Here is a 25880-nt window from a genome sequence, read left to right as displayed (position 1 = left end):
CAAAAAATATATAGGTTATTCATGGTTTTTTAGTTGAAGTTACACTAAATACTTGGATCAACTCAGACGCCCTACTCTGTAGATAGGCTTAGCTTCTGTTCCAAAATAAACTTTTATCGCAATTTCCAACACTAAGTTTCTTGTTTAGGCCTTTTGTTACGAGAGTGGTAAAATAATTCAGATATTGACAGGTCTCCCAGGTCTGCATAAAACAGAGTATTACAATTTATCTGCTTGGCAAAATTTGTCAGATACTTGTGTGGCAGGGCCACAAACTTTTAACTACTGATTGTTCGCCAGCCCTGGTATGTCATGAAAAATTAATCAGCAATTTACAACATTTTTTGAAGCTAAATACATAAATATCTAATGTACAAGTTCTAGAAAGCGGAAGTAAAGTTAACTTTGCTTAAATAGGAAAAAACATTACAATATTTTGAAATTCTAGAAGTTGTTAACACTCAATTCCGGAATAATATTACAAATCTTGCGATAACTGTTACTTCCGCGTTTTATTCCAACCACAACACACACATCTCCTCGCCATGACCACCGAGGAGGTGAATTTTATTTGCGAAAAATTGGTCAGCTTTCAGTATCTGGACAATCAATTGGACTCGGCAAAGGAATATGCCCACTGGCTGCTCTCCAACATCGAGCTATGCTGGCGCGGCGGCCTCATATCGGGTCTGCTGGGCTATCTGCGCGAGCCGGGCCCGCAGCGTTCGCCGCGGCAGTGCGTGAAGGCGTTGCGCGTGCTGCACGAGATGACCACACACTGCACCAAGGTGGATTTGAAGCGTCTGGTGCTGACCACCGAGCTGTTGCTGCTGCTCCGTGACATGCTGCAGCTGTCCCGTTTGCGTGGCACTATTAAATGCTGTTGCCTGGCGCTGATGAGCAATATCCTTGTCTCCGGCTGGCGTTTGCGTGATGCGGTTGTGGAGTCGGGTCTACTCTCGGAGCTCTTGCAAATGCTGACGCATCGACGACGCGGCCAACAGCCGTTGCAGTCGTGCGACAAGGGGCAAGTCCTGTGGCTGCTCTACCAGGTGCTGCGCTACAAGGTGCCCGGTCCCACGTTGACGGCCATTCGAAAGATTGCCCAGGTGCTGCCCGTCTTGCTGCATCACTCACAGGATGTGGAGCTGCTGCTGCCCGCATTGCAGCTGGCACGCTTAATCTCCGAATACCACTCGACCATGGTCCCGGCCATGGTCAAGTCAAAGCTGCTGAGCCGTGTGGTGCGCTTTGTGCTCAGCCCGCTGCCGGAGGTGCAGCGCGAGGCGATATTTGTGCTGGCCAATGTGTGCCTGGAGTATCGTCGGCGTCAGGCGCTCTTTCGCTTTCCCAAAAGCATATTGCTGCATGTGCATGGCCTGGTGCTGGGCGGCAGACCGGATATACGTGTCCTGGTGCTGCAGCTGCTTGGCGGCATTATAGACAACAGATGCATCAAGCTGGAGCACTTTGTGGAGCTGGGCCTGCTCAAGAAGATTGTCCAGTGCGCCAGCAAGCAGGAGAAGGATGCCGAGGTCCGTCTGGCCGCTGGCTGGACACTGGTCAGCCTTGCTTTGCACCTCTGCCGTTGCTATTTGGACTATTTTATTGATTGCGGCGCCTTGCATGCCATATGCGATCTGCTGCGTCTGGAGCTGCCCGTCCAGCTGTTGCGCAATATACTTGTGGTGCTCTTTCTGCTCGGCGAGAAGCACTGCCACAGCAAACAGTGCCTGCTGCACGTCATGTGGCAGTGCAATATTTGGCCCAAGATTCAGGCCCTGCAGGGCAGCAACAATGCGGCCGTGAGAACTCTCTGCACACTTCTCACCTCACGCCATGCCATGGAACTGATTTGGCCCGAGGCGCGCGTCTATCTGAGAATGTAGCATGGCACGCTTTCTGGTTTCATCAAACTTGATAATCCTATGTATTATGTAACATAATATATTTCCACTTGTTGGGGGCAAAGAAATTACTTTTTGCATGCATTGAAAATGTGCAAGGGTATCTCAGAGTTGTGCACGTGTGTGTTACAGGTGAAAGGAGCTGCTTACTCTAACCCCCAGAAAATATATCAAGTTATGTACGTCTGTCCAGCTGTAACTCAATTTTCTTCAAACGTATCAGAAAATGTTGAATAATTGAGAGATACTGAACATTTATATACTTTGTAGCCTTCATTAAAACCCCTAGAAAATTTCTATGATAAAACGTTAAAGCAATAAAATCTCCAGCAAATGAGATAGAATTATTGGGGGAAAATTTAAGCAGAAATAAATTTTTGAAATGGTTTTTAATTATCTTAGAAGAACTCGAATTTCAGTTTTCTTTTCCAATCGAGTCCTGATTGAAGGCAATTAAATTCGGAAATATTTCAAATGATGTCATTTCATATAATTTATGGGGTTTGTTTTGAACGACATGTTTTAAGTTGTCGTAATCCATTTTTATGCTAATCGAACTCAAAGAAATATTGATAAAATTTAAGAAAATATGAAAGATGCAATTCCATATAATAGAATTAAACATTTGACCAGTTTTAACCTTCAAAGTAATATTTTTCAAAAATTGTACAAGAAAAAGAGAACTTTTGTTTAGAGCATTTATGTTTTCTTGTCCATTTCAATGCTAATCGAGCCCAAAGAAATGTTTAAATAATTGAAGAAAATGTGGAAAACTCTTGAATTTGCTTTGCCTTTTCAATTTTCTATGCAATTCCATATGATTATTTAACATGCTAATTGAAAGTAACAAAAATCTATGTAAATGCATATTTTATTTATGAATTTGAAAATTTGTGTTCTTATTGTTGTTGTTGCTGTTGTCGGTGGCAACGATAAAAGTTGTTGCTATCGCAGCGATTTTCAATTTGTTTTTCTTTTTATGCGCATTTAACTTTGCAAAAAACTTTTTTGCGTGTGTGCATGTGTGTGTATGTGTGTGTTGAATTTACATTTCACAAACTAATTGTATGTAAATATGTCAAATGTGTGTCGTCAACACCTGCATGCGTGGGCGTCTGTGTGTGTGTGTGTGTGTGTGGGTGTGTGTTGAGTGTGTTGAGTGTGCGGTGTGTGTGGTCGTGTCTTTCTGTGTGTGTGTGTGTGTGTGTGTGTGCGTGCACACATGTATTTGTATTGCATATTGACAATTTCATAAATGCGGTAACATTTTCAATTAAATATGCGCAACGCCGCAAACACAGCTGCACAATCGCACATACAGAACTGCCACGCCGGTCACTCCTGCCACACCTGCCACGTCTGCCACGCCCAGCACATCCATGCAGGGCCCAGTCCATCAATCCACAGTAAGTCGATTGATATGTACGCACATACATATGTGCAGGTGTGCAGCTTTTGGTCGGTTACAAATTGCAAATCAATCAATAAATAATTGAAATGAAAATCATTTTGCTGGTTTCAACTTATCTTCGAATGCCGCTTCTCCCCTTCACCCTTATGCTTTGCGCTGCGTATGCAAATGGGCGAAATTGTGTACATCTATCACTCGATTCGGATCGGCATCAGAATCGAAACCGGCAGACAGACCAACACACACCCGCACACACACACACACACAGCAAATAGAACTGTGGAACTGAAGCGAGAAGCGAGCAGGCGAGCAGCCAAATTCAGACTCGTGAGTGCGTTTCCAGGTGTGCGGGATTAGTGATGAGACAACTGATGTATCTATATATACATAAATATATGCAGGTGTGTGTGTTTGTGTGTGGAATAACTTTAGACGTGATTTGTTGGAGCTAGTGATAGTCCCTAAACTGTGATTAGTCTACACACATCTTTGTCTGAAAGTGCAAAAGACTTTGAGCACATATGCACGCAAATTTCTCTTGGGCAGAAAATTTTTCAAAAGAAAACTGTTCAAACTTAAAGCATATTTGAGTTAAATTAATATTTGCCTCCTTGAACATAAAAAATGTATAACTACAATGATCATATAGTTGGTATTTTCCATAAACTGTCAAATGTGCAGGGTTCCAACTACATCCTGTCAAGAACCGAGCCCAAGGGCTTGATTTTCGTTCAAACACAAAACATAAAATATGTTTATAGCTTGTTTAGATTTGCAGACACATTAACAGGAACATTCCGGATATAAATGTGATTTAATAGAAAATTCCAGTTACATATAAGGAATATATTAAGTATTCAGTATTGATATAAATTAATATTGAATATTCCACTGTAAATATTTTCTCTATTAATAAAATTTTCGAAATCTTAAATGTACATTGGCAGCTCAATAACGGTATTCCTTTTAACGTACAGTGATTTAATGGAACATCTCTGGTGCTTGTGTGGTTATTTGGCACGGATGTGTGTGTGTGTGTGTGTGTGTGTGTGTGCGTGTGTGCTGGCATCTGTGGTTGATTGTGAATATGTGGCGTGTGTGTGGGCGGCCGATATTATGTTAAATTACCAATTTCACAAATCTATTTGGCACTTTTTCAATAAAACGCGCGCGACCAAAGCGTGTTTGCCATTTTTAAATTGAAAATTCTATCAAACAAAATTTGCTTTTTTCTCTCTACTTTTTTTTTGTATATTTCCCACCAGCCAATCTAGAATATACGTAAAATGAAAAACGCTTAGCCAGGCTGCTCGAGCTGTAGCTAGTAAATATGTAGCTGCAGCAGCGTCTCCGACTCCGACTCCGGTTTCGGCTACGGCTACGGCTACGGAGTGCCCGGGCTTTAGCTGGCGGGTTAAATTTAATTTCAAAGTTCGCTTTTGTTTTTGGCTGTGCTTCGTTTTTGTCGTTATGCCCAAATCCCGCACAAATCCTTTGAGCTAGCACACGAACAGCTGCTTTGGACCAGCACCAGATCCAGAACCAGGGCGTTGTTCACTTTTGTAGCTGTTGTTGTTGTTGTTGTTGGTGTTTTAAGCGCCGCTGCTTTGGTTGCAGATTTACGCACCAGCAAATCGTTGAATTTATTGGGAGGACATGGCTGTCAGGGGGGGGGGGGGGGGGGGGCATGGGGCGGCTGCTATGCGCTGGGCGTGGCGGCATTTTCAATTTTGTCGCTGCATCACGAGGCGTGCCAGCTGGCGGGCAAGGCCAAAAACCCAAAAACCCGTAACCAAACCCAAAAACTGCAGCCCAAAAACCCAAAAGCTTTAACAGCAGCCAGCACTCGCAGCCCCCAGCCCTGGCCCTAACCCCCATCCGTAGCCGCCCCTCATTCAGCTAGACTGATCTTGATTGCATTTGCCAAATGCCAACACCAAACTTGCAGACACACATCCGTCAGTTGGGTGACAATCTAATCAAGCCAAGCGGACACAGGAGTCGTGGCTGGGTCCATGCGATTTAAATGGGCGAACGGATGGTTCCTACAGTCTGCCGACACACATGATCTAAACATATATCTATATATATATATATATAGCCCATTTTATGGCATACTGTGAGCTCTGCATAAAAAGTGTCAGCAAATTTTTGCATAATCTCGAATAGCTATCCAAATTCTGTCTGAGCTTATGTTTTAAACAACAATTTCGTTGCCACACTTTTGACTTTTCAATAATTGTTTGCACTCTATTGAGTGCCCTTTAGTTAATCGCTAACTGAAAAACGCGCTTGAAGTTTATTTTCAAACTATAATTTATTTTATTCTATTTTCTTTTTGGCATATTATTTTATTTGTTTTATCTGTCTTTTACCCTTTGGCATTTGCTTAACTTTTTTTTTAATTTTTAAACGACGAAATATATTTGTAATATATTTTTTATATTATATTATTGTTTAAAGCTACGCAGGCTTGAGCTCAATGTAAGTTATTTTATTTGTATATCCATTAAGGAATCCTTCGATTGTATCAGCCCCTTGCTTCAGACCTTACATCTGCCTAAGCTGTGTATGGCTGGAAGCTAAACGAGGTTGAAGTTGAGAAACACACAAAATTACCTTACTTAAAAGCGGACTTCAGTCAAATCTATATCAGAATGAACCACATCAAAATGCAATATCATAAAGGTGCCATGAGGAATGTGTCCCTATGCAAATGTAGATGTGAATTCTCAATTAATCGGATTACTCTATCATAAAGCACAGATGTGAGATTTAGTATAGAGCTTTGCCGCAAATCTTTAAATATTATAGAGCAATATATGATATAATAATTAAATAGCTTTCATAGGAAAATATTTGCCGAAAACTAGACTTTAACGAAAGGTTTTTGCTTTTTCTGATATCTTGACAAAAGTTCGCATTTATGAGTCATACAATGCTGCTTACATATCAACTACACGAACTTTACTATATATCTATATTGTTTAGAGGTCTATTATACGGTATGTATACTCTATATATTTTATATTGGTATACATTGATATATGCTAAACAGATTTTGTATATATGGAAAAGAAGAATTGATCAGCAAATGAATTTGTATGCGAAAAAATTGCTGTGATTCTCAAGATATCTTGCACAGGAGTATTTTATCTACTTGCCCAGGACAGTCGGTCCTGCTTGTTTTTATTTTTGTGCACTGTGTAGCTTTTCCAACGCTGTGTAGTAGTTAAATAAAGTGCCAATAGAGTTGCAAAGAGCTCTACGCAAAACAAGAGACGCCATAAAATCAATTGCTGTTTGCGCGTGCCGTGCCCAGAAACAGGGATATCTGAAGGAGGGGGCGGATGCAAATGGAGCACCCATTTCGGGGGCTGTCAATAGGGCGGGGTATGGGGATGCATTTGGTGCACGTGCCGCACTTCATGCAATTCACATGAGTGTTTCATGAGTTGGTTCCAGCTGTTTGGTCAGTTTTATATTTTTGATTTTGTTTTTTTTTTTTTTTTTTGTTCGTTTCTATTTTTTTATTCGAGGGTAGCTTGTTGTGCGAGGGGTTCGCATGTAAATGAGATATTTTGTGGTTTGTGGAGGGGGGCAACTGGGCGCGGGGTCACGTACAAAATTCGAATGCGGTTGAAATCTGCATTAACTATTGCAATTAGTGCAAAATTTCGCATAAATTATGTAAAGAATAGTTTTTGGCGCAGTTTTCTATGAACTACTACAGCGATGTTGTTGAACAGCATTTCGAAAATTTGTTGCATCCACACAAGTAGGTGTTTGGTCGCGCATTGGCATTGCGGGGGTAAAAGGGCTGCGTTGCAGCACTTGTGCAACGCACTAAATGCCACTTGCCAAATGCATAATGCAATTGAATTTAACATTTAATGATACGTTTTTCATACACCCAATTGTCTTTGGGTATTTTTACTGGGGCATTTAGCTTGATGTAGTATTCGGTTTGCAAATAAATTGCAAATAACAAAATCATTTCAAAATCAAATCCCATTTAAGTTGGTTGCAAAATGCATTTATTTATTTAATTGTCTTTAAGAAATTTGGCAATTTAAAAAATACATTTTCGAAATATAATTAACTTTAGTTTTTCTTGGCTTTTCAGTCCTTTCTGTATTATCTATTAATATAGTATATATTTGTTTGTGGCCTTTCATTTGATATTTACAAAGTTTTTGAATCTTAAAAAAATAATATATATTTTAAGCTAGCCTTTTCCAAAGCAAAAACACATATTAAATAGTTAAAAATAAATTGTATGTATTTACGAATTTTCTAGTTTCTTTAAAGTTTAATTTAATTATCGAATTTTCATTGCACATTTAATCCTTTTTTTTAGTTTTTTTTTTTTAAATATGTAAATGTATCTAAGATATTTGGATTATTTATTTTTTGTATTCTTTATTTCATTTATTTCTCTTCTTTATATATTAATGTTAAAATTTACTTTTTATAAATATTTCTTTCAATTTAAATTTCTTATATTTATTTATATATTTATATTTAATATTCTATTGATTTTTCTCTATAATTTTTAATCAACTTACAAATAATACAAAATATTTCTTACAATATTCTTACAATATTTTGAAACATGATGAAATATTTATTTAGTCGCCCTCCAATTATTGTTTATTAGGGCATCTGGCGTTCGGCGTGCCAGCTTTTATGTTATTCATATGTTTTAGGCCTTGTATATGTTAGTTGGTTATATGTTTAAATATATTTCGTGTGTTTTTCTCTTTCGGCCCCGCTGGTGTTTGTCGGCTGGCGGCTCGTTGTTTCGCTTGTTTATTGTAAATTTCGTTTAGATGTGCAATTAAATTTTAATTAGCCTGTCTCTTGTATTGCCATTGCTATCACTATAACTATAGATGTTTCCATTTCCATTTCCATATCCATTTTCAATTCAAATTTCTCTTTGGAGCGTGTGGTAAATAGATTTCTATTTAAACATTCGACTATAACAAAATACCTTTCATTAGAGTTGATACGCTTAGAGGCTTTGCGCTGCATTATACACTTGATGTGGCCTGTTCTCGGCAAAAAGCTTTATTTAGTTTTGTTATTAGTGGCATGCCCAATCCCCCTTCCAATCCCCGCCCCCACATGCACCTACCACTTGCCGCTGTAAGTTTCCACTCTCATGCGCCATTTAACTGTAATCAATTAATTCATTATTATTCGTATTCTGTTTTCAAAACCTGCCACTTTGCTTTATTGCATGTTGAAGTAGTTTTCATTATTGGTTCTACCTTGTTGCACGGCAACAGCAACAGCAACAGCAGCAGGAGGTAATGCAGTGGGCCGTGGGGCAGCTGCCTTAACATTTACTGGCGCCAGCGAAAGCGATGCAAACTTGTCGGCAAGTTTTGCAAGGCCACTTGCCACCCGGTTGTAAGTCCACTTATTTTCGCTCTGCTTCTGCCTTTTTGCTGCAGGTCTCACGGGCAACATTCCAACCAGATAGCCAAACAACTGGGGCAAATCTTTCAGCATCTACGTTAGGCGCGCTGTTCTCAAGGCTTTGTCTAAGCTTTGGTTTATGCATGAGCCTGCAGCAACTTATGCCCAAACAAAAAGCAGCACAGATCTATCAAACTTGAGAATCGAATCATATATATAAAATATACATATAAATATATAGTAGGAAAGACTTTAAGCAGTTGAAAACTTGCCAAGGATATTTAAAATCATATCTCAATTTTCGAATGGCTTGCAATAAATATAGTTAATACAATACTCACTCACATCAAAGATAATATAACTAGCATATGATATATGCATATATAAATATAATATATATTAAATAGTATTTAAATTGTCTTTACCCTCATTTAAATTTCCGCACTTCATATGCTCTGGAACTGAGTAAATACATAGAAAATGTGTGAAAGAATTATGGTAAGTTATGCTTAAATTAATTCAAAATCTCTTATTTTTATAACCTTGTAGAAGGTATCATAATTTTGTCCTAACTTCTGTGTGCCTATCCATCTGTCAACAAGCTAGTATAGTGTAGTAGATCCTAAGTTTTTCGTTTAGTTTAAATAATAATTCGATCCCTAAACAAACAAATAAAATGAACAATTAGCAACATTTAAAACTGCTTCTGAATTTTGAGCCAGCGACTGCTTGCATGCTGGTTCGACGCGCAAAAGTGATTTAAGTTGGCATCTTTTAATTATATAGATGCAATTTATTTACTATTCTAAGCCAGTTCCAACTTCAATCTTAAGCAGCTGCTATGAAAATTGTCTGTATTTACACTTCGTAACTTTTTCGCCCACATTTTTACGCACTCTTAATAAGCTGTGTGTAATAAGTTAAGGGTTTTATGAGATTTTCTTAGGTAATGCTGCTTCAGTAACCTGTTAAATAAATGCATGTGCGCTCATCATTTAGTTAGATGGTCGGAATGGGAGGTGGGGGGGGCAGGCGGCTGGGCTTGGCAATTCCCACTTTCCGCACCTCTGACCCTATCAACTGTTGTTCTCGCTACGCAGAGTTGATTGTTGAGCTCTAAAACGCTTTGCGACCAAAAAAAAAAAAAAAAAAAACTTTTGCCCATTGCCAGTCCCATAAACGTTCAAGTCGCGAACAACTTCAGCAGCTCCCGCTCCCCCTAACCACCTTGCCCACATCCCTGCTGCCGACATCTCCCCCAGGCTTTTGGTTTCATTCGCGATTCACATTCACATTCGCATTGCCCACATTGAATGTTGTTTTTATTGTCGCTGCTTTTACAATTTTCATTACATTAACCGTTTGCCACGCCCAACGTGTCTGCTGCTCTCATACAGCCCTCGCCAACCCACCGGCTGCCCTTCAATTGTTGCTGCTGTTTGTTTGTGTTTTCATTCCCAGCCACTGTTTGCAGCTGTTTTAGTGCGCTGCAGTTGCTGCACCTGCTGCTGCTGATGCAGCTCCTAATACCCAATTTCCCCGTCAACCCTCTGGCCAGGTGCTTTGGCAAAGTTTCACGCAGTTGTCCTTCAAAGAAGCGAAATAAATCGAGGAAAGCCAAAGCAAGGCAATCGAGCTGAATTTGCTGAATCGCAACCAATTGCCAACTATTTGAACAGCTTCCTGCAGCGGCAAACCCAAACCTCTGCACGCACTCCCACTTTCCTGCCCCGCATCAATCAATGAGCATGAGCATACTATGGCCCCAAAAGTTGAGGCCAGACATGTGTAACAGCGCGTCTCATCGCTGACCCCGCTTCACTTCATCAGGTGTAGGCGCTTTTATAAACCTATAAAATATACACGAAGCGCCCTTTCTGCCGCATCCCGCATAGATAAACCTACGAGCACGCACATAACCTTTTCTCAGAGCGATCGATGGCCAGGGGACTGGGCCAGAAACCGAAACTGGCAGCGGGGCAGACAGGGGTGTGAGCCCGGCACTGTCAACGGCCTGTTGGCAACCTTTTTCGGCAACTTCAAGTGCGAGGGCAGTTAGAAGAGTGCTTGCAAGAAATACATAAAATAATAATAAATCTTTTTATAAAATTATTTAAATTTTACAATTTTTTATCTTTGAAAAACTTTCGTTAAAGCTGAATATTTTGACAATTTGTATATACTTTTTGAACTAAAGACATAAAATGATTTCTATTAAATTTAATTATTAGTAAAATATTTAATTTTTATTTCAGTTTATTTTTATAAATATTATTAAGAAATGAATAGATAATTTAATACATATTTAGAGGTATAGAAAAATAATAATTATTTTTTTAATATTATATAGAAGTAAAAAAATACGTACGCCTATGTGTGCTTAAAAGTAGGAATATATGATAAATGAAAACCATTAATTGATTTTTCTTATTGTTAAATTAAAATGTATTATTTAAGTATACAACTTTGTAAGCTGACTTACATAATTATAACTTTAATGATATTTTATTAAAATATTATATTACAACATGGAAAGAATATAATGTAATGTATTCGGAATGTAACTTTAAATTAAGACTCATAAAAAAAAACTAACATTTTTTTATTTTTACTTTACTTGTACCCACTGATGAATCCGAATTTGCTATTTAGCAATTTATCATAATCCGTTAACTTTTCGAACCACCCTCGTTCGGGCACGGGCCTGCTTATGTTTGGTTTATGTTATTTCGGGCTCATTCTCGGTCTCGGACTGAGCTTGGGCTTGCCCTAAAAGATTTATGTGCGTAAATTTCATGCTGACGGCATCAGGTGATTTAACACTTTAGATAACTTGGAACAGTTTATAGTAGAGTCCCCCACCCCCACCACCACCCCATCCCACGCCTACGCAATCCCCCTAACTACCACAATAACAAAAAACAAACAAACAAACATGGAAAGTTCTTGGATTTGCGCGGGGAGGGGGGGGGGGTTGTCAGTAAGTGGGTTGGCCGGACAAAAGTTGTATTTTTATTATTTTATTTTATTGCGCTTACATCTTTAAATATGTTTGTTGTTGCCCGCTCCAAACCCGCTCTACAGACAACCCCCCTCCCTGCAGCATTCTAAGCCCCATCGTGCCACGTTCAGGGGGTTTGCTTTGGAATTGATGTGTCTTTTGGGGTCATAAAAATTACAAAAATTTCTTTCGCCTTTTCGGACCGATTGTGTGTGTGTGTGTGCGATTGAAAGAGCATCGGTCCCAGGTCCTTTAGATAGCCTGCGAAACGATATAAATTATATTGAGCGCTTTGAATTAGTTTTTTATGTGGCACTCATGTAGTGAGAAATGAAATTAGATACGTGCTGGTTGGGGAGTTAATTTGTGCAACACTGTGATTCCGATAGCCTCAGTGCCAAATCGAAATGGCAAAACTTTTGGATTTGCACAGAAAATTCAAACGGGCAACTAGAGAGCCAGGTTGCATGTTGGTCCTGCCTCATCCATTTGAATAAAAATAGATCTAAATCATTTTGAAAGGGCTGACCTATTGGTGGAAAACTCAAAAGTAAGATTCAAAGACATTTCATTTTAAATGTTATATAACAATATTTATATTTTTATGATAGAAATTATTTAAAAAAAAACTGCTTATAATAAGAAAACTTTAATTGTTGTTAAATACCCCCGTAAAGGATTTAAATCTGATTGCTGCCTAAAGGGGGTTTTTCCCGGAAATGCCCGTATGGTAAAATATAAATATCTTATGCTTTAAGCTTTGTCCTGGTAGTAGATACATTAAATGTTTAGCTGGCTGCACAATGCACCACAATTTGCAATGCTTCGAGTCCTTTGGGTCTGCTGGGCTAGTCCTGGGAACAGGCGCAACTTTGCAATCGAAGCACAACAATGGGAAGCAATTACCAAAAAAAAAAAAAAAAAAAAAAAAACCAGAGAGTGTTTTAGGGGGGGGAATGTATAAAAAAAAATTGAACACGAAAAGGGCAAAGCGCGAAAAGGAAGTGAAAGAGCGAAAATAACATCGAATTGTTAAGAAACTGCAAACTGCAAATCCATTAAACCACAACAAGCTAGGGGAACACCAACTAGAGCATAGATAAAAGCCTGAGAGCGCTGGAGAGAGAGTGAGAAGAGTGCGGTGTAGAGAGAGGGAGAGGTAGAGGGAGAGAGATGTAAATACAGATATTGAGTGAGAGTTTTAAATTGTCTTCTACACGGGGCGTCCAGCTGCTGACACACAATAGACTAAAAATTGCTGCAGCTTCAGGGTATTTGCGAATGTGCGACCCGCTAAGGATTAGCACTTAAGAGGTATCAACATTGGTGAGTTACTAAGCAGAGGATTGTGCTGTATAAGATCACAAAATACGCAATATGCTATCAAAATTTGTTCAGTGTAGGGGCCTTTAGATGATCCAGAAGGGATAAGGGTATTTACAGATGTGATAAAGATTAGTTCCATGCGTATTACTTAAAAGATACGAATAGTGGTTCCTTGGTTCTTTTTTAGATAAAGAATTGTATTTATATATATATAATATGTTTTTCTATGGGTTTTACGGAGTTCTTGTTCTCTTTCATTTCTGGGAAATCGAAAAAAGTTGATAATAAAGAAGTTTGTCTGCGCTAAAAGCATTTATCGCTTGGAAGATAGCTTAGCGATAGTAATAAATCAACCAACCATACTTGTATCTAAAGCTGCTCTTAAAGTTTTTCTATCAGTTAAGTATCTTACAGTTAAATTTTGACGGTTGACTTTTCATAGATATCTTCTTAAGCTCGGAAAAGCATCTGGAATATTTTTAACTTATTATGGATCTTTCAACTCTTTAACCATAAATGTTATCCATTCTTCTGTTCTGTTCCTATTTGTTAGAAAAACTAAACTTTTGAAACTTTGACAAATTTGAGTGTCACATAAAAGTGTCACCTGAAAGATAGGAAAATATATATGGCATCCATATTTTGCAACTAAATTTCCTTACTGCACCGTGTTTGAACATTTTAGTCTGGCCTATAAAGTTAACATGGCTATATTGAGGTTATATTGCCATAGAGTATCGCCATTCTGTCTGCCTGGCGATAAGTTTAAGAGCTCGAAAGTAGTTGCCAATTTTCAAATAAGTTGTTTGAAGTCTTCAAATTTAGTTGCTTGTCCAGCGCAGTTTAAACGCACAACACGCCAAACCGCAATTTCCACCTAAGCCCAGACCCCAATTCGATGAACCACCCAACTATGAAAAATTTACCCTTTGCAGCAAGCCATTTATTTGTCTGCTGGCATCTGCCATCATATCTTAGCATGCGGTTAGAAGTTTCTCTCCCTGAGTTTGGCTGGGAGCTGCTGCTTCTGCTGCTTCTTAAAAATTAATTGAAACATCACTACCGGCTAATATTGTATATTAAAAACCAAGCAACAGCAACAACAACAACAACAAATGGCTGAGCATAAAACATGCAATGGCCAAAGGACGAGCATAAACTTTATAGGTTAGGTTAACACTGGAGTAGGTTGAGGATTGTTTCGTTCAAGTGAGGGGGGGGGGGGGGGCGACTTGCAAATTGCCTGTGTGCGTGGCCATTTGTCAGTCTTAGCGCCAGGGGCTAGAAATGTTTTACAATAAATTCGACGAACATTTTGGGTTTTCGAGTTTATTAGCTGTCGGCCGGTACCTGCGGTCAAAGGGCACACAAAAAACACAACATCAACAACAACGAGCCACAGACTCCACACTACACCCCGCCCCCCCCTTCTACACCATACCACTCATTCATTCATCTTCATTGTCAAAGCGTCGTCAAATCAGTGTCCGGTTTTTTGAATTTCAGTCCGATGCTGTGTCGCAGCATTGCCAGCTGCTAATATTTAACAGCTATTTGCCTAATGCGCATGCTCCGGCGCTCTTTAGTTTGCATGTGGCGCTCTCTGGCACGCTCTCAGCTGCTGTTGTACACTCTCGCATGCTTTAAATGCGGCTCATTGCATTTTTGGCACGTTTACCGTTCGTCTGTTGCGCGCCTAGGCCAATGTTTTCCTTATTGTATGTTGTTCGGCTGCGTCTTCGTCTTTAGCTTCGTGGGTGTACTAAAAGCGCACGAAGTCCATGGCGAAGGTCGTCGGCCATAAAATGCGCATAATGTTGTGCGGATGTGTCAGTGCACGTTTGTTATTTGGCGAGACAACAACAGCGGCAGCGGCAGCGGCAGCGGTAGCGGTAGCCTGAAACGTAGGCGCGCGCGTCATATTCGTCGGCATGCGGCGAGCGTGAATACGTGAAACGTGTCGTTGCAGTTGTAACGGTACAAAGAAATCGCACAAGATATTTCAAGGCACACAGAGTGATTATAGTTTTTGTGTGTGTGTGCGTGCGTGTGCTTGTTTCCAAGTGTAAAGTGCTAAAGTGAAGTGCTCTTAAAACTGTAACAGCAGCCCATACTTAAATACTTGTACTGTATGCAACAACTGGATACGGATACGCGCGTCTTGCATTAAGCACAAACCAGACGACAAGTAGGTACAGCTTAACGATAAACATAACGTAACGTAACGATTGATGCTGTCACTTTAACCGCTCCCCCCCCCTCCTAAGCTACCCATACCCAAATGGCTCCTTGCTAAAAGTTCAATTTCCTGCGTTTCTTTAATTGAAGCGCAATGCACACAGCAAGCGACTTGTTCGCACTCCACAAGCCACCAACTGTGGTGATGTGAGTGCGGCTCCGTGGAGGGGTAGATGCTGGGGCAGGGGCTGTGTTTGTCCAGTGTGTGTAGGAAGGCGTTTGACTCTTGGTCAGTCATTAGTCATTTGCTCATTTCCGCAATAGTAGCCGGACGCACAGCACTTGTCAGCCAATAAACAAGCGTTGAACGCGGACGTGCGACTGTGCGACTGGCCTGGGCAAGGGTGTGTTGACGAGGGTGGCGGGGGTGGAGCTGATGCACAAAAATGAACGAAATGCTTATATCACAAGGGACACGAGAGCGAGCTGTTCAGCCTGCGTGTGCTTATTCAGGATCAGGGCAAATATTTAGAAAAGTTAACGGTATAGCGTTTGCATTTCGACCCAGGCTCGGCATAGGTAAAAGATTGCGTTATAACGGTTGTATGTTGTTGTAGAATTTTCCAAGAACATGGAAATTCAGCAGAAAAGCAGAAAGTCCAAGACCTGCGTTAGGCTTATCAAAATGGGGAAAAAGAGTTAAAGGATAGTCGAAAAATATTTGTAAAATTTTCAAACATTTTCCCAGCTAATAACTCTTTGAATTGTATTTATGCAGCTGAAATCTCTCTGCGTTTGTCTGTTTGAATTAATACACATATGCATGACATATGCCAGATATCAGTTGATATCCCCACTGATTGCTGGCTGACATATAAGAGTCAAGTGGTTGGGCTCAGGTCTTGCAGCTTGTAGGTTATCAGCGAAAGTGGAACGCATTTGTCGACTGGCAGCTGAAATATGTGTCATACATTCATTTTAGGCATACAATAACCCACAGTCAGCAGAGCAGCAGAGACAACAAGTACCTTGCAGAGTCGCAGCGTTAACATAGGTGCATATAAGAAAAAAAAAAAAATAATAAACAATGTAACTGAGACGCACCTGCCGATAACAATGGAGGAGTGCCTGTCCGTGCTGGCCACTGCTCCAACCAGTCCTCATCCACCTCAACCTGGCCAAAACACATGCCGCCACCTAACCACCTAACCCAGTTTGCTGATGTTTCGCCATTGCCGTTAGATTTCTTTTTATGGCCCGTCTGACTGGCCGCAAAACGACGAAGACGAGCCTCTGCCCCCCTCACCAGGAGGTATCCACAAAAAGCAGCAGCAGCGCTTTGATGGAACTTGTTTTGTAATTGTTTTTGTGTCGAGCTGTTGTTGGCAATTCCTTTTCTTTTCGTTTGGTTTTTTTTTTTTTTTTGGCTTTTCTTATAGCCTATCCCCCGTCCGCTGGAATTCCCAAAGAATGCTGTCGGAATTCTCACAGTTTCAGCTAGCCCGGGTGCCATTGTCACGTAAATCTCTGACTGAAATTAGCCTCGTTGACAAAAATATGCCTGCTTACACATTATTTGTACAAACAAATAGACATGGCCACAGTTATGAGGGGAACTAGGGAAATCATGGGTGTGGGGTTATGGGGTTACCAAGGGGCGCTTGCAAAATTTGCATGGGAACTGCGACAGTTGCCACGTTTTGGGTCTTGTTCTTTGCTCTTGACAGTAGTTTTCCCCCAAAAACTTTGTTTTTTGTTTTATTGATCTGTTTATGCTTTGGCCTCTGGACAATGCAAGTGCCAGCTATGAGGAAATAAAATAAAATAAGACAAGGCAAGAAGGTTATCTTTCGGGTTGGCCATAGATTAAATACGCTCAGAGACAAAAGGCGAACTACAATAAAATATTTGGGTATTTCCAACCACAATAAAACTCTAGACTGATTCCAAAAGAAAATGTGTATATGGAGATTTGGTCAAAGTATGTTCAAATGGGAAAACTTTGATCATAATCAAACTCGGCTCTCGATCCCAAGCTGATGCAATGCAATAAAAACATTTATCTATTCCAATTTCCATCAGTTGATCACGAATATATATCCCCAATGGATCATGCTGCATAAGAAAATGCAGGAACCCTCTAGAAGTGTATGAAAACAATTTCAACTCTTTTTTTATTTCGTTGGGGTCTCCAATGTCGCAAATAAAACCCAATGCGATGATTAAGGTTGAATCGCTGTCACCGTTTTGGGGGCCGAGAGAGTCAGACGGAAAAGGTTACTGGTCCGACAGGCGTGAAAATGATAATAAACAGAGTTTTGTGTCTATTATTTTGGGTAAAACATGCGCCCAACATGCCATTGTCTTAACTCTGTGTAAAGAATTCCATTTTTGGTTTCGTCAGGTTTATTGCACCTAATTAACATTTCATAAACAAATAAATACCAGCCGGCTGTCGGTCGGGCCCCTGGAGGCAGCCAATCGACAAGCACCAAGCTCCGTGAAAAACTGTCTGTCAAATCTGAGCAGAAACGCAGACTTTGATGTGTGTTGTAGGCGTTAGTCAAAGCTAAAGTCGAAACCGAATGATTGAATGCCTCTGACGCGCTCTGGAAATGTCAGACTGCGGGGCTTTTTGGGTAATTTCCTAATTGTAATCCTCAAGGATGGCAATTGCTAAGCAAATTGGTAGACTCGGCTTAAATTATGTACAAAATTGTTACACAAATAATTCAAATACATGGCAGTAATAGTTTATTGAGTATTGCTTCTGATGCTAGTTGAAAAAAATGTATTTGTTTTGAAGCCAAATAAAATTACAGACCTTCAACTTTGATTAACTTTCATCAACCCCCAAAAAGTATGCTATGTTAAATCAGAAAGAAGCCTGTTATATGAATTCCGAACTTGTCTCACATTTTTGTTGTTTCTGTTTTGCCAGGCACAGTATTGATTGTTCCAGAAAGTTCTGTTGTTAATGCTTAAGAGTTTTAATAATAAAATATTTGAGCGCAGCCAACTTAACTAGCAGAGTTGCCAGATCAGTTTCAATAAAAACCAAAAACAAAACGCTTTTCGAAATAAAAAAAAGATAAATAAATTTTTCTTAAAATTAAACTCAATTTGATCAATATATTGATTGACATAATTTGATAGAAGCTTCATACGAACCAAGCTAAGCTCAATTTTTCTTGACATTTTATTTTGATGAATCTGTGACTCAATTGGGTTCGCTGCCAAACGGTCAGAAGCAAAATTCGCTTTCAGCCCAGACTCTCAGCTGAACCGGACTTAATCCAACATTTCAAATCTGAGGGCCAGAGAACCAACTATCGAAGCGTACAGCACACGCCATCTAGCGGTCGGCTGAGTAAGTAGCCATGGCATGCCTATCGGCCTATCTGCTGTACGGCACTGAGCTTTATGTCACACGCTGATTGATTTTTAATTACGAGCACGACAACAAGCACGAGTACGAGTGCAACTCAACCCCCGTACCATGTAGCCCGCCCAGATTGATGTTAATCATATGAATGCAGTTGGACGTTTTCGGGGCAAACCCAAAAAAGGAAACGATTTGTGATTGTGGCATATATACACGCCAAATCAGTTTTAATGGCCCGACAGAGGCTATTAGAGAAACTATAAGTAAGATAAATGCCTGAGCAGGAAGAAAGTTGTCAACTCTGACAGTCTGAAAAGCAATATGATTACAAGTTTGAAGAAATGCTGCTGTTTAAGTTTAACGGAGCGAAACACTATATTTGCTTTACTGTACATGAAAACATATTCAATAATAGGCCACATCATAGCTGCCAGTAGATTTTACCTCTTTAATAAGTCGTTGAGTTATGCTTGGCTTAATATATACATTTATTTTATTTATTCATAAGTTAATTATAGGCCTTGCCATTTTAACTTATCTGTCTCTACCCGACTCAGACGTTGTTATACACCTTTATCTCTGAGACTTGCTATTGTAAACTATTCAGCAAATATATAGTCTGTCTTGGTCTTTAGCCTTGATAAAAACATAAGACTGTAATAAATGTTCGCAAGTCAACTAGTTAATAGTTCCATAGGCATGTACTATAATGCTATCATGAGAAATCGTATGCTTCTTATATAACCAAAAGGCATTTAAGTAAAAACAATTATCATCGGATCTTTATATTAAATACCTTGCATAGAGACTTCCTATTCAGTTGATAAAAACCTTTTAAGATATATTAAGAAATCCTATGCCTCTCATATATCTGAAGCGTATTTGGTGTGCGTATTAAACTTTCCGTCTGCTGCTCTAACCAAATAAATAAAAGAGGCAAGTGCTAAATTAGAATTTCATCACAGGGGCGGAATGTTATTTGGGTTGGGATGGAATGGATGAAATGGGTGGAACGGACGGTAAACAGCGCACTTAACCGTTTGCCAAACCAATTTCACAAATTTGTGGAAATCGAATATTATCCAGATAGTGCAAAAGATCCATTTACGTGACGTCGGAAAAGGCAAATAAAGAGCGTTTGCATTTTTATTGAATTCGGTTAAAAGCGTTTGCGGGGTTGAGGTTACCATGGCGGATCCACAAAGAGCAGTGGGCGTGGCAGAGCCATAGCCAGACGGAATCGGAGTCGGAGTTGGACCGACATAAATAAACCTCAACTAAGCCGTGTGTTTTGACATAGATTTAAATTGACATGGCTGTGCAAACAAAAACGCAAAACACCGAAGGGATGCCGGCGGTAGGGGCTAGAGGGGTCTGAGGGAGATAGGGATAGAGGGGGGGGGGGGGGGGGGGGGGCTTGAGCAGACGCTGCTCATGTGGCAAGCGCAAGCCGCACAAATTTGCGTCAAGGAATTCGAAACGCTCGAATGAGCCACATTCACAGCCGCATTCACATTCACATTCGCATTCACATGCACATTCACATTTGCCTAATGCCCAGCGCTTGGCCATTGATACGAATACAAAGAAATGTGGAGAGTGAGAGTTGGGTGGGTGGGGGAGAGAAAGGGGCACTGAGCAGGGCAGATAAAAAATAAAAATGCAAAATAGTTTGTTATTTAACATATTTGACGGCGCCTCGTGCCAGCCTCTTGTCCTTTATGGAAATTGCCCGCCAGACATGGATGACAAACAGAGCTGCCTTAAGGGGGGGGGCGGGAGGATTGAGAGCGCGGCACATTGCGTACCCTTTGACAATTCCCTCGCAACGGCCCAACGGCTCGTTGGCCAGAAGCCAATTTGGTCTTAAATATTTGCCAGCCAAACAGCTGGAAAAGCGGCCTCTCAGCCCGCCGAGTTATGTTCTATTAACTGGGCACGCAGTCGGCAAATTGAAAGGCACACGCGCAAGGCAAGAAAAAAAAGTAGAAGAAAAATAAAAGTGATTCGACTAGGAGATACTCTGCACCAGGAATTTTCGTAGACTTTCTTTCTTCTTGGTTCTTCAGGTATTAAAAAAGTGAAATATTTTGTGTGTACCCTAAAATATCATACAGCCAACATTTGTTAGACTTGTGATGCTGCTAATTGATATTTATCGATTTTGTGGCTATTTTACAGAAGTTAAGTGAAAGAACCCTTGTCTAAACAACTCATATAATCTATGGGATCAATGGGCCCAAAAGGCAAAGAGATGAGTAGATGGACGGATAGATATAAAGTTCGCGCGTCAGAATATATATATATATATATAAGATTGGATACATCCGTCCTCTTCTGCCTGTTAACTTTATTATACCCTTTTTAAAAACTTTTTTGAAAATACGCAGAGTATAAGATACACAAAAAATAAAGCTAACAAAAAAGGAAAACATACACATATAGTAGAGCGTCCGTTGCGTTCTATGAATTCCAATTGATGCGGAGGCCAATTTAAAAGGACTTACTTTTTAATGAAGCGAGCCAAGTAGGATACATGAAACACAATAGCAGCTACGAATATGTTGGAGAAATACACGAGTTACACATGAGATAAAAGAAAGCTTTAGAAAGTTGAGAAGCTATCGCTGCAGAATGAAAAAAAAACCAATTGAATGTTACACGAGACACAATTAGAGGGGCACAAAAAAATAAAAAAGCTGCTAAATTATGTTGCAAAAAGAAAATGATAGAAAATCTGTTAGTCAAAGAGCTCGGCATAAATGATGTACATCTGCAGGTGGCAGCGCGCGCGCGGAGTGCGATTGATCTGAGAAAGTTGAGAGTGCAAAAGGAAATGACACAAAATGCAAGCAGACAATGACAAAATGGGAAAATTACTTACAAGTCTTTAGAAACATGTGAGCAATGACATGAGGAATGTGAACAGTAGGTGGAACAGGCAAATGTGGTAACAAAAGAATTGAAGTTATATCAGTTTTAATTTGAATTTGTTGAAAAAACGATTTGTCTTCAAGGGGGAAAGCTTTCGCTTTGCTTAGAACATGTACGTGAAGATAATTAATAGATGGTTTTTCAAAATCGAAATCTAGAGCGAGTTTGTCTAATTAATTTTATTAAATGCATTAATTATAATAATTATTATTACATATTATTAGATATCCACTTTAAAAATTAATGTATGATCCATATACTCTGTTCTCTACTATTAAATATTATTTTTGAGCATTTATTTATTTCTAATTTTGTGCTTACAAGCTTACAAAGCAGAATGTAAAGAAAGAATTGCATTAATTATAATATTATTATTAGTTTATTAGTTCGCCATTTTAAAAAACACTTTCTTGCTCATCATTCCCTATATATTTATCGAGTTCTTTTTAAATATTTTTTTTTGGTTTTTCAAGCAGCAATTACTTTCTGTTTTGCTTTACTTAAATATGCAAGAATAATTTAAAGGTAATTCTCAACATTCGTTTTCGAGAGCCATTGCGTCTAAGTAATCTGATAATTTTCTGCATTTAATAAGTTTAACAATTATAAATCATAATTACAGGTTTTTTAAAACTTCGTAAAATATATTTTGGTTCATCCCAGTCAATACTTGTTTATAGTTATTTTTAAACAATTAATGTTGAGGATTTACCTTGATATAATTTTATTTCTTCAAATAACATTTTTCTCATTTAACTCTATATCTTAACTACATGTTTTCTCGCCAGATAATTTCCAAGGCAATTTATTGCTCGAGCTCTTCAGTTTCTTAGAGCTCCAGAAGGGCAGCTAAATCGTATAAAAGATTATGAATTTCTTGAATGTTACCAAGAAATCTTCTTGCATGCTTTTGTTTTCTGGCTCAATGCCGTTGCCCTTCGCAAAGTGTTAGTGGTATTGTCAGTTATTTGGAACAGCTAGCATTTGCCTGTCATGTCCATTTGCACACGCTGACTTATGGAATGCCAGCTAATGAGGTTTCCGTACCAAAACGTACTTACCCCATTGCAATGGTCTCTGTCTTTGGCATCGAGTGAAACCAAACCAAATCAAATCACATAACATGTCAGCCAGAGCCGGCAACTAAACCGAGCTACCAGCCAACCGACCTGTCAGCATATCCATCCAACTACCCGGCTACCCCGGCTACCAAGCCCAACTGCAGACCCAGCGACCAACTAACCAAAGCAAACCCAATTCAAGCGCTTTACCCCAGCTATGCTAATAACGCGCATTTTCTTTTACGCCACGTTTTTCACCTGACGCTTGCTAGCTGCCTAGATAGTTATACAGCTCTCTACATACATACATAGCCCGCTCCATTTTGCCACTCACCCGCCCACTCGTTCACATATTTCACCTTTCTTTTGCAACGCATTGCACGCCCACTTATGGCTTTGCTATACACTTGTTTTTTTAGGGTATGTTTGGGATCTGTCTCTGGTTTTATGGCATATTACATTTTTTCAAAATATTATTTGATATACAAATTGTATAGTTTTTATCTTCCTCTAGGGTTTCATTGACTTTATTAAAGTCATTTAATTATATTTTTTTTTTTTTTTAGCCAGCTTAAACATATAATTTTACTATAAAAAGTAGTTTGGAATTTTTGTTCGATAATATCCACTTTATTTATTTAATACAATTGAAATCATTTTTAATCTATATTACACTTATTATATGACAATTATTTTTTTTTTTTTACTAGGCATTTAATTTTTAGTTAAGCTATTAAAACATTTCAATAGCATTTTACAAACTAGGTTGTCCTTTATTAAATATTTAATGCAAGTTTGGATTCCCACATAATTTTATCCAAGAACTTATATTATTCAAAAGTTGCTTAATTAACTTAGTTGATAAATTTTAGTGCAGTTATGCAGTATGAATGTTTGTATGCATTTTTTATTAAGAAAAACTCCATAGACTTCCGTTTGTTATACCATTTTAACTATCTATCCAATTACATTTTACAATAGTAAAATTACAATAGTTTATTCTTATTTTTATTTTCTGTTCTATTTCTTTTATTTAACTTCATATAACTAAAAAGAGTATCCTAAAACTTAGGAACGTATCATCAGAAAATATATGTTTTTGTTTTATTTCCTTTTTATTTTAATTTAACAATAGTTTTGGGCTTTCACACAATAAAGCCTTACATAATATGTTTTTATTTTTATGTATTTTTTATTGATGTTAAGAATTTTCCTGTTTTAATTGATAAACTTTTTGGGGTGTCCACAATGAATCTTTATTTATTCATAGTAAATATTATTTTTGGACTTGCGCATTTTATATTTCTTTTATTATTTTATCTTATCAAAAGAAAAAGCCTGCGCTTATTTTTATTAATGGATTTAAGTTTTTTTTTTTTTATTATATTTGCCTCTGTTTATAATATAATATAATTTTAATGTGCTTGTCCCCAGTAAAGTCTAAGCTCTAGTGTTTTTTTTTTTTTGTATTATTTTATATTATATTATTTTAAGAGTTTCTCTTGTTAAAGCTTAAGCAATAGAAGAGTTGGGTTTATGTTTATGTATTAAAGGGATTCCGTATGTTTTACGAAAGAAAAGCGTTGTACTCTTTAAGCAAAAATAGTGAATAATTAATTTTACAGCGTGGAGACAGGTGGAATCTGTGCCGTTACAATGCGAATGTTTTCTTTATAGGGCAGGTAATCTTCGACCTGTCAAATGTTGCATTTTTATTCGCCCGTTTTCAATATTTATTCGCATTCGCAATCGCAATCGCTGTTTGCTGCGTTGTTGTCGTTGTTGTTGTTGTCGTTGGCGTTGTCGTCGTCCAATATGTGTCAAATGCAAATTTAAATCTTATTGAAAAAGGGGATTAGGTGACAGCAGCAGAAGCACAGCACACACACAAACACACACACAGAGGCCATGGGGAAAGCGTGTGAGTGGGAAGCTGTGGGCGGGCTTGGGGCATGTGCAACAAAGCGACGTTTTACCCAATGTTTTGTGGCAACGAAGATGCAGCAAGAAGCAGGCGGCAGCAGCAGCAGCAGCAGCAGTTGGAGATGCCGTTGACTTTGTCGAAAACATGCTCTCATTTGCATCCTCGTGTGCATTTTCCTCTTCTTTTTTTTCTACTTTAGCCTGGCAGTTTTAAATGGTTTTTTGTGGTTAGTGGATTGCATTCATAGTCATATCATTTTGGCATCATCTCAGCTTTCTGCCGCTCTCCCCCAGACTCACCCGGTAAATCTCTTTGTACCTTGTCTATTGCTCGTTTTTCATATAATAGAAATTCTGGTGCATACCGTAGTCTAATCCCACGGCAGCGTTAGACATATCAACATATGTTCAATGAGATTTCTACTTCAACCATACACATACACTCGCGCACACACACTCGCACACAACCACATGGACAATACAAAATTCAATACAATGCCAGAGCCATACAATTTTTTCACAATTTCAAAATGTTTTATGCTACGAGCTGCTCAGCTCCTTTGTGTGTCTGTTTGGGATATATATTCAATATTTTCTGTCCACGACGAGGGGGCAGGAGAGTGGGTCCGCGGAGCCTGTGTGTATTTCAAAGCTTTTGTTATCAATATGTCGCTTGCTTATTGAAAATAATATAATATACGTGTGAGTGTGAGTGTATGTATCTGTGTTTTCCGCTTTGTTGTGTGCGCATCTTATAGATACTTTCGGTGAGCCATCCAATACCCAAATGCGTGTATCTGTAACTGCGCTTTGTCACCTGTCTGGGCCGGCACTTTGGCATTGATTGCTTGCGTAATTTGAACAACAATAAAAACAACAAGGAGCAACAGCAGCAACAGCAGCAGCGGCAGCTGATTATGATGATCTTGTTATCATCATCATCAGCAGCATCAATTGTCATATTAATACCCTGCAGCTATTGAAAATAAATAAAGAGGGTCGCATACGCCGGTGAAATTGTATTTGCCATCTTACATTTATATAAAATTGGACAAGCACCGTACCACATATTAAGTTTATTGATATAACTACAGGATATTAGCTAGTTTTGCCAGTTGCTTTGGAGCATTTATTGGTTTTCAAAATAGGATATGAAATGAAAACATTTTCAAGACTTTGATTAAATAGTCAAATGTGTGTGCTGCACATACAAATATTAACACACACACACACACAAACACATATATACAGGCAGAGAGACATACACATGCAAATATTTATTTATTTGAACTCAGGTGAAGTTTTGGGTAATTTGTCTGTGTTTTTA

General features: G+C 38.9%; 2 protein-coding genes across 4 annotated transcripts in view; both read left to right on the top strand.

Moving 5' to 3' along the window:
- The first annotated feature begins 545 nt into the window (after nt 1–545).
- Nucleotides 546–1889, top strand: LOC6628493 (importin subunit alpha-5). The gene has a single exon (XM_002051452.4). The coding sequence runs from the start codon at nt 546–548 to the stop codon at nt 1887–1889; it is 1344 nt and encodes a 447-aa protein (XP_002051488.1).
- Nucleotides 1890–14916: 13027 nt separating this feature from the next.
- The window catches only part of LOC6628495 (chaoptin), a 56657-nt gene continuing 45693 nt past the window's right edge, over nt 14917–25880 (top strand). For all 3 annotated transcript variants that reach the window (XM_002051454.3, XM_015172716.2, XM_070209458.1), the window contains exon 1: nt 14917–15260. The gene's annotated coding sequence lies outside the window, so the exon portion shown is untranslated. The remainder of the gene's footprint in view (nt 15261–25880) is intronic.

This window comes from Drosophila virilis, chromosome 4 (assembly GCF_030788295.1).
Source record: "Drosophila virilis strain 15010-1051.87 chromosome 4, Dvir_AGI_RSII-ME, whole genome shotgun sequence".
NCBI classification, from domain to species: domain Eukaryota; kingdom Metazoa; phylum Arthropoda; class Insecta; order Diptera; family Drosophilidae; genus Drosophila; species Drosophila virilis.
This window is presented reverse-complemented; position numbering and strand designations above follow the sequence as displayed.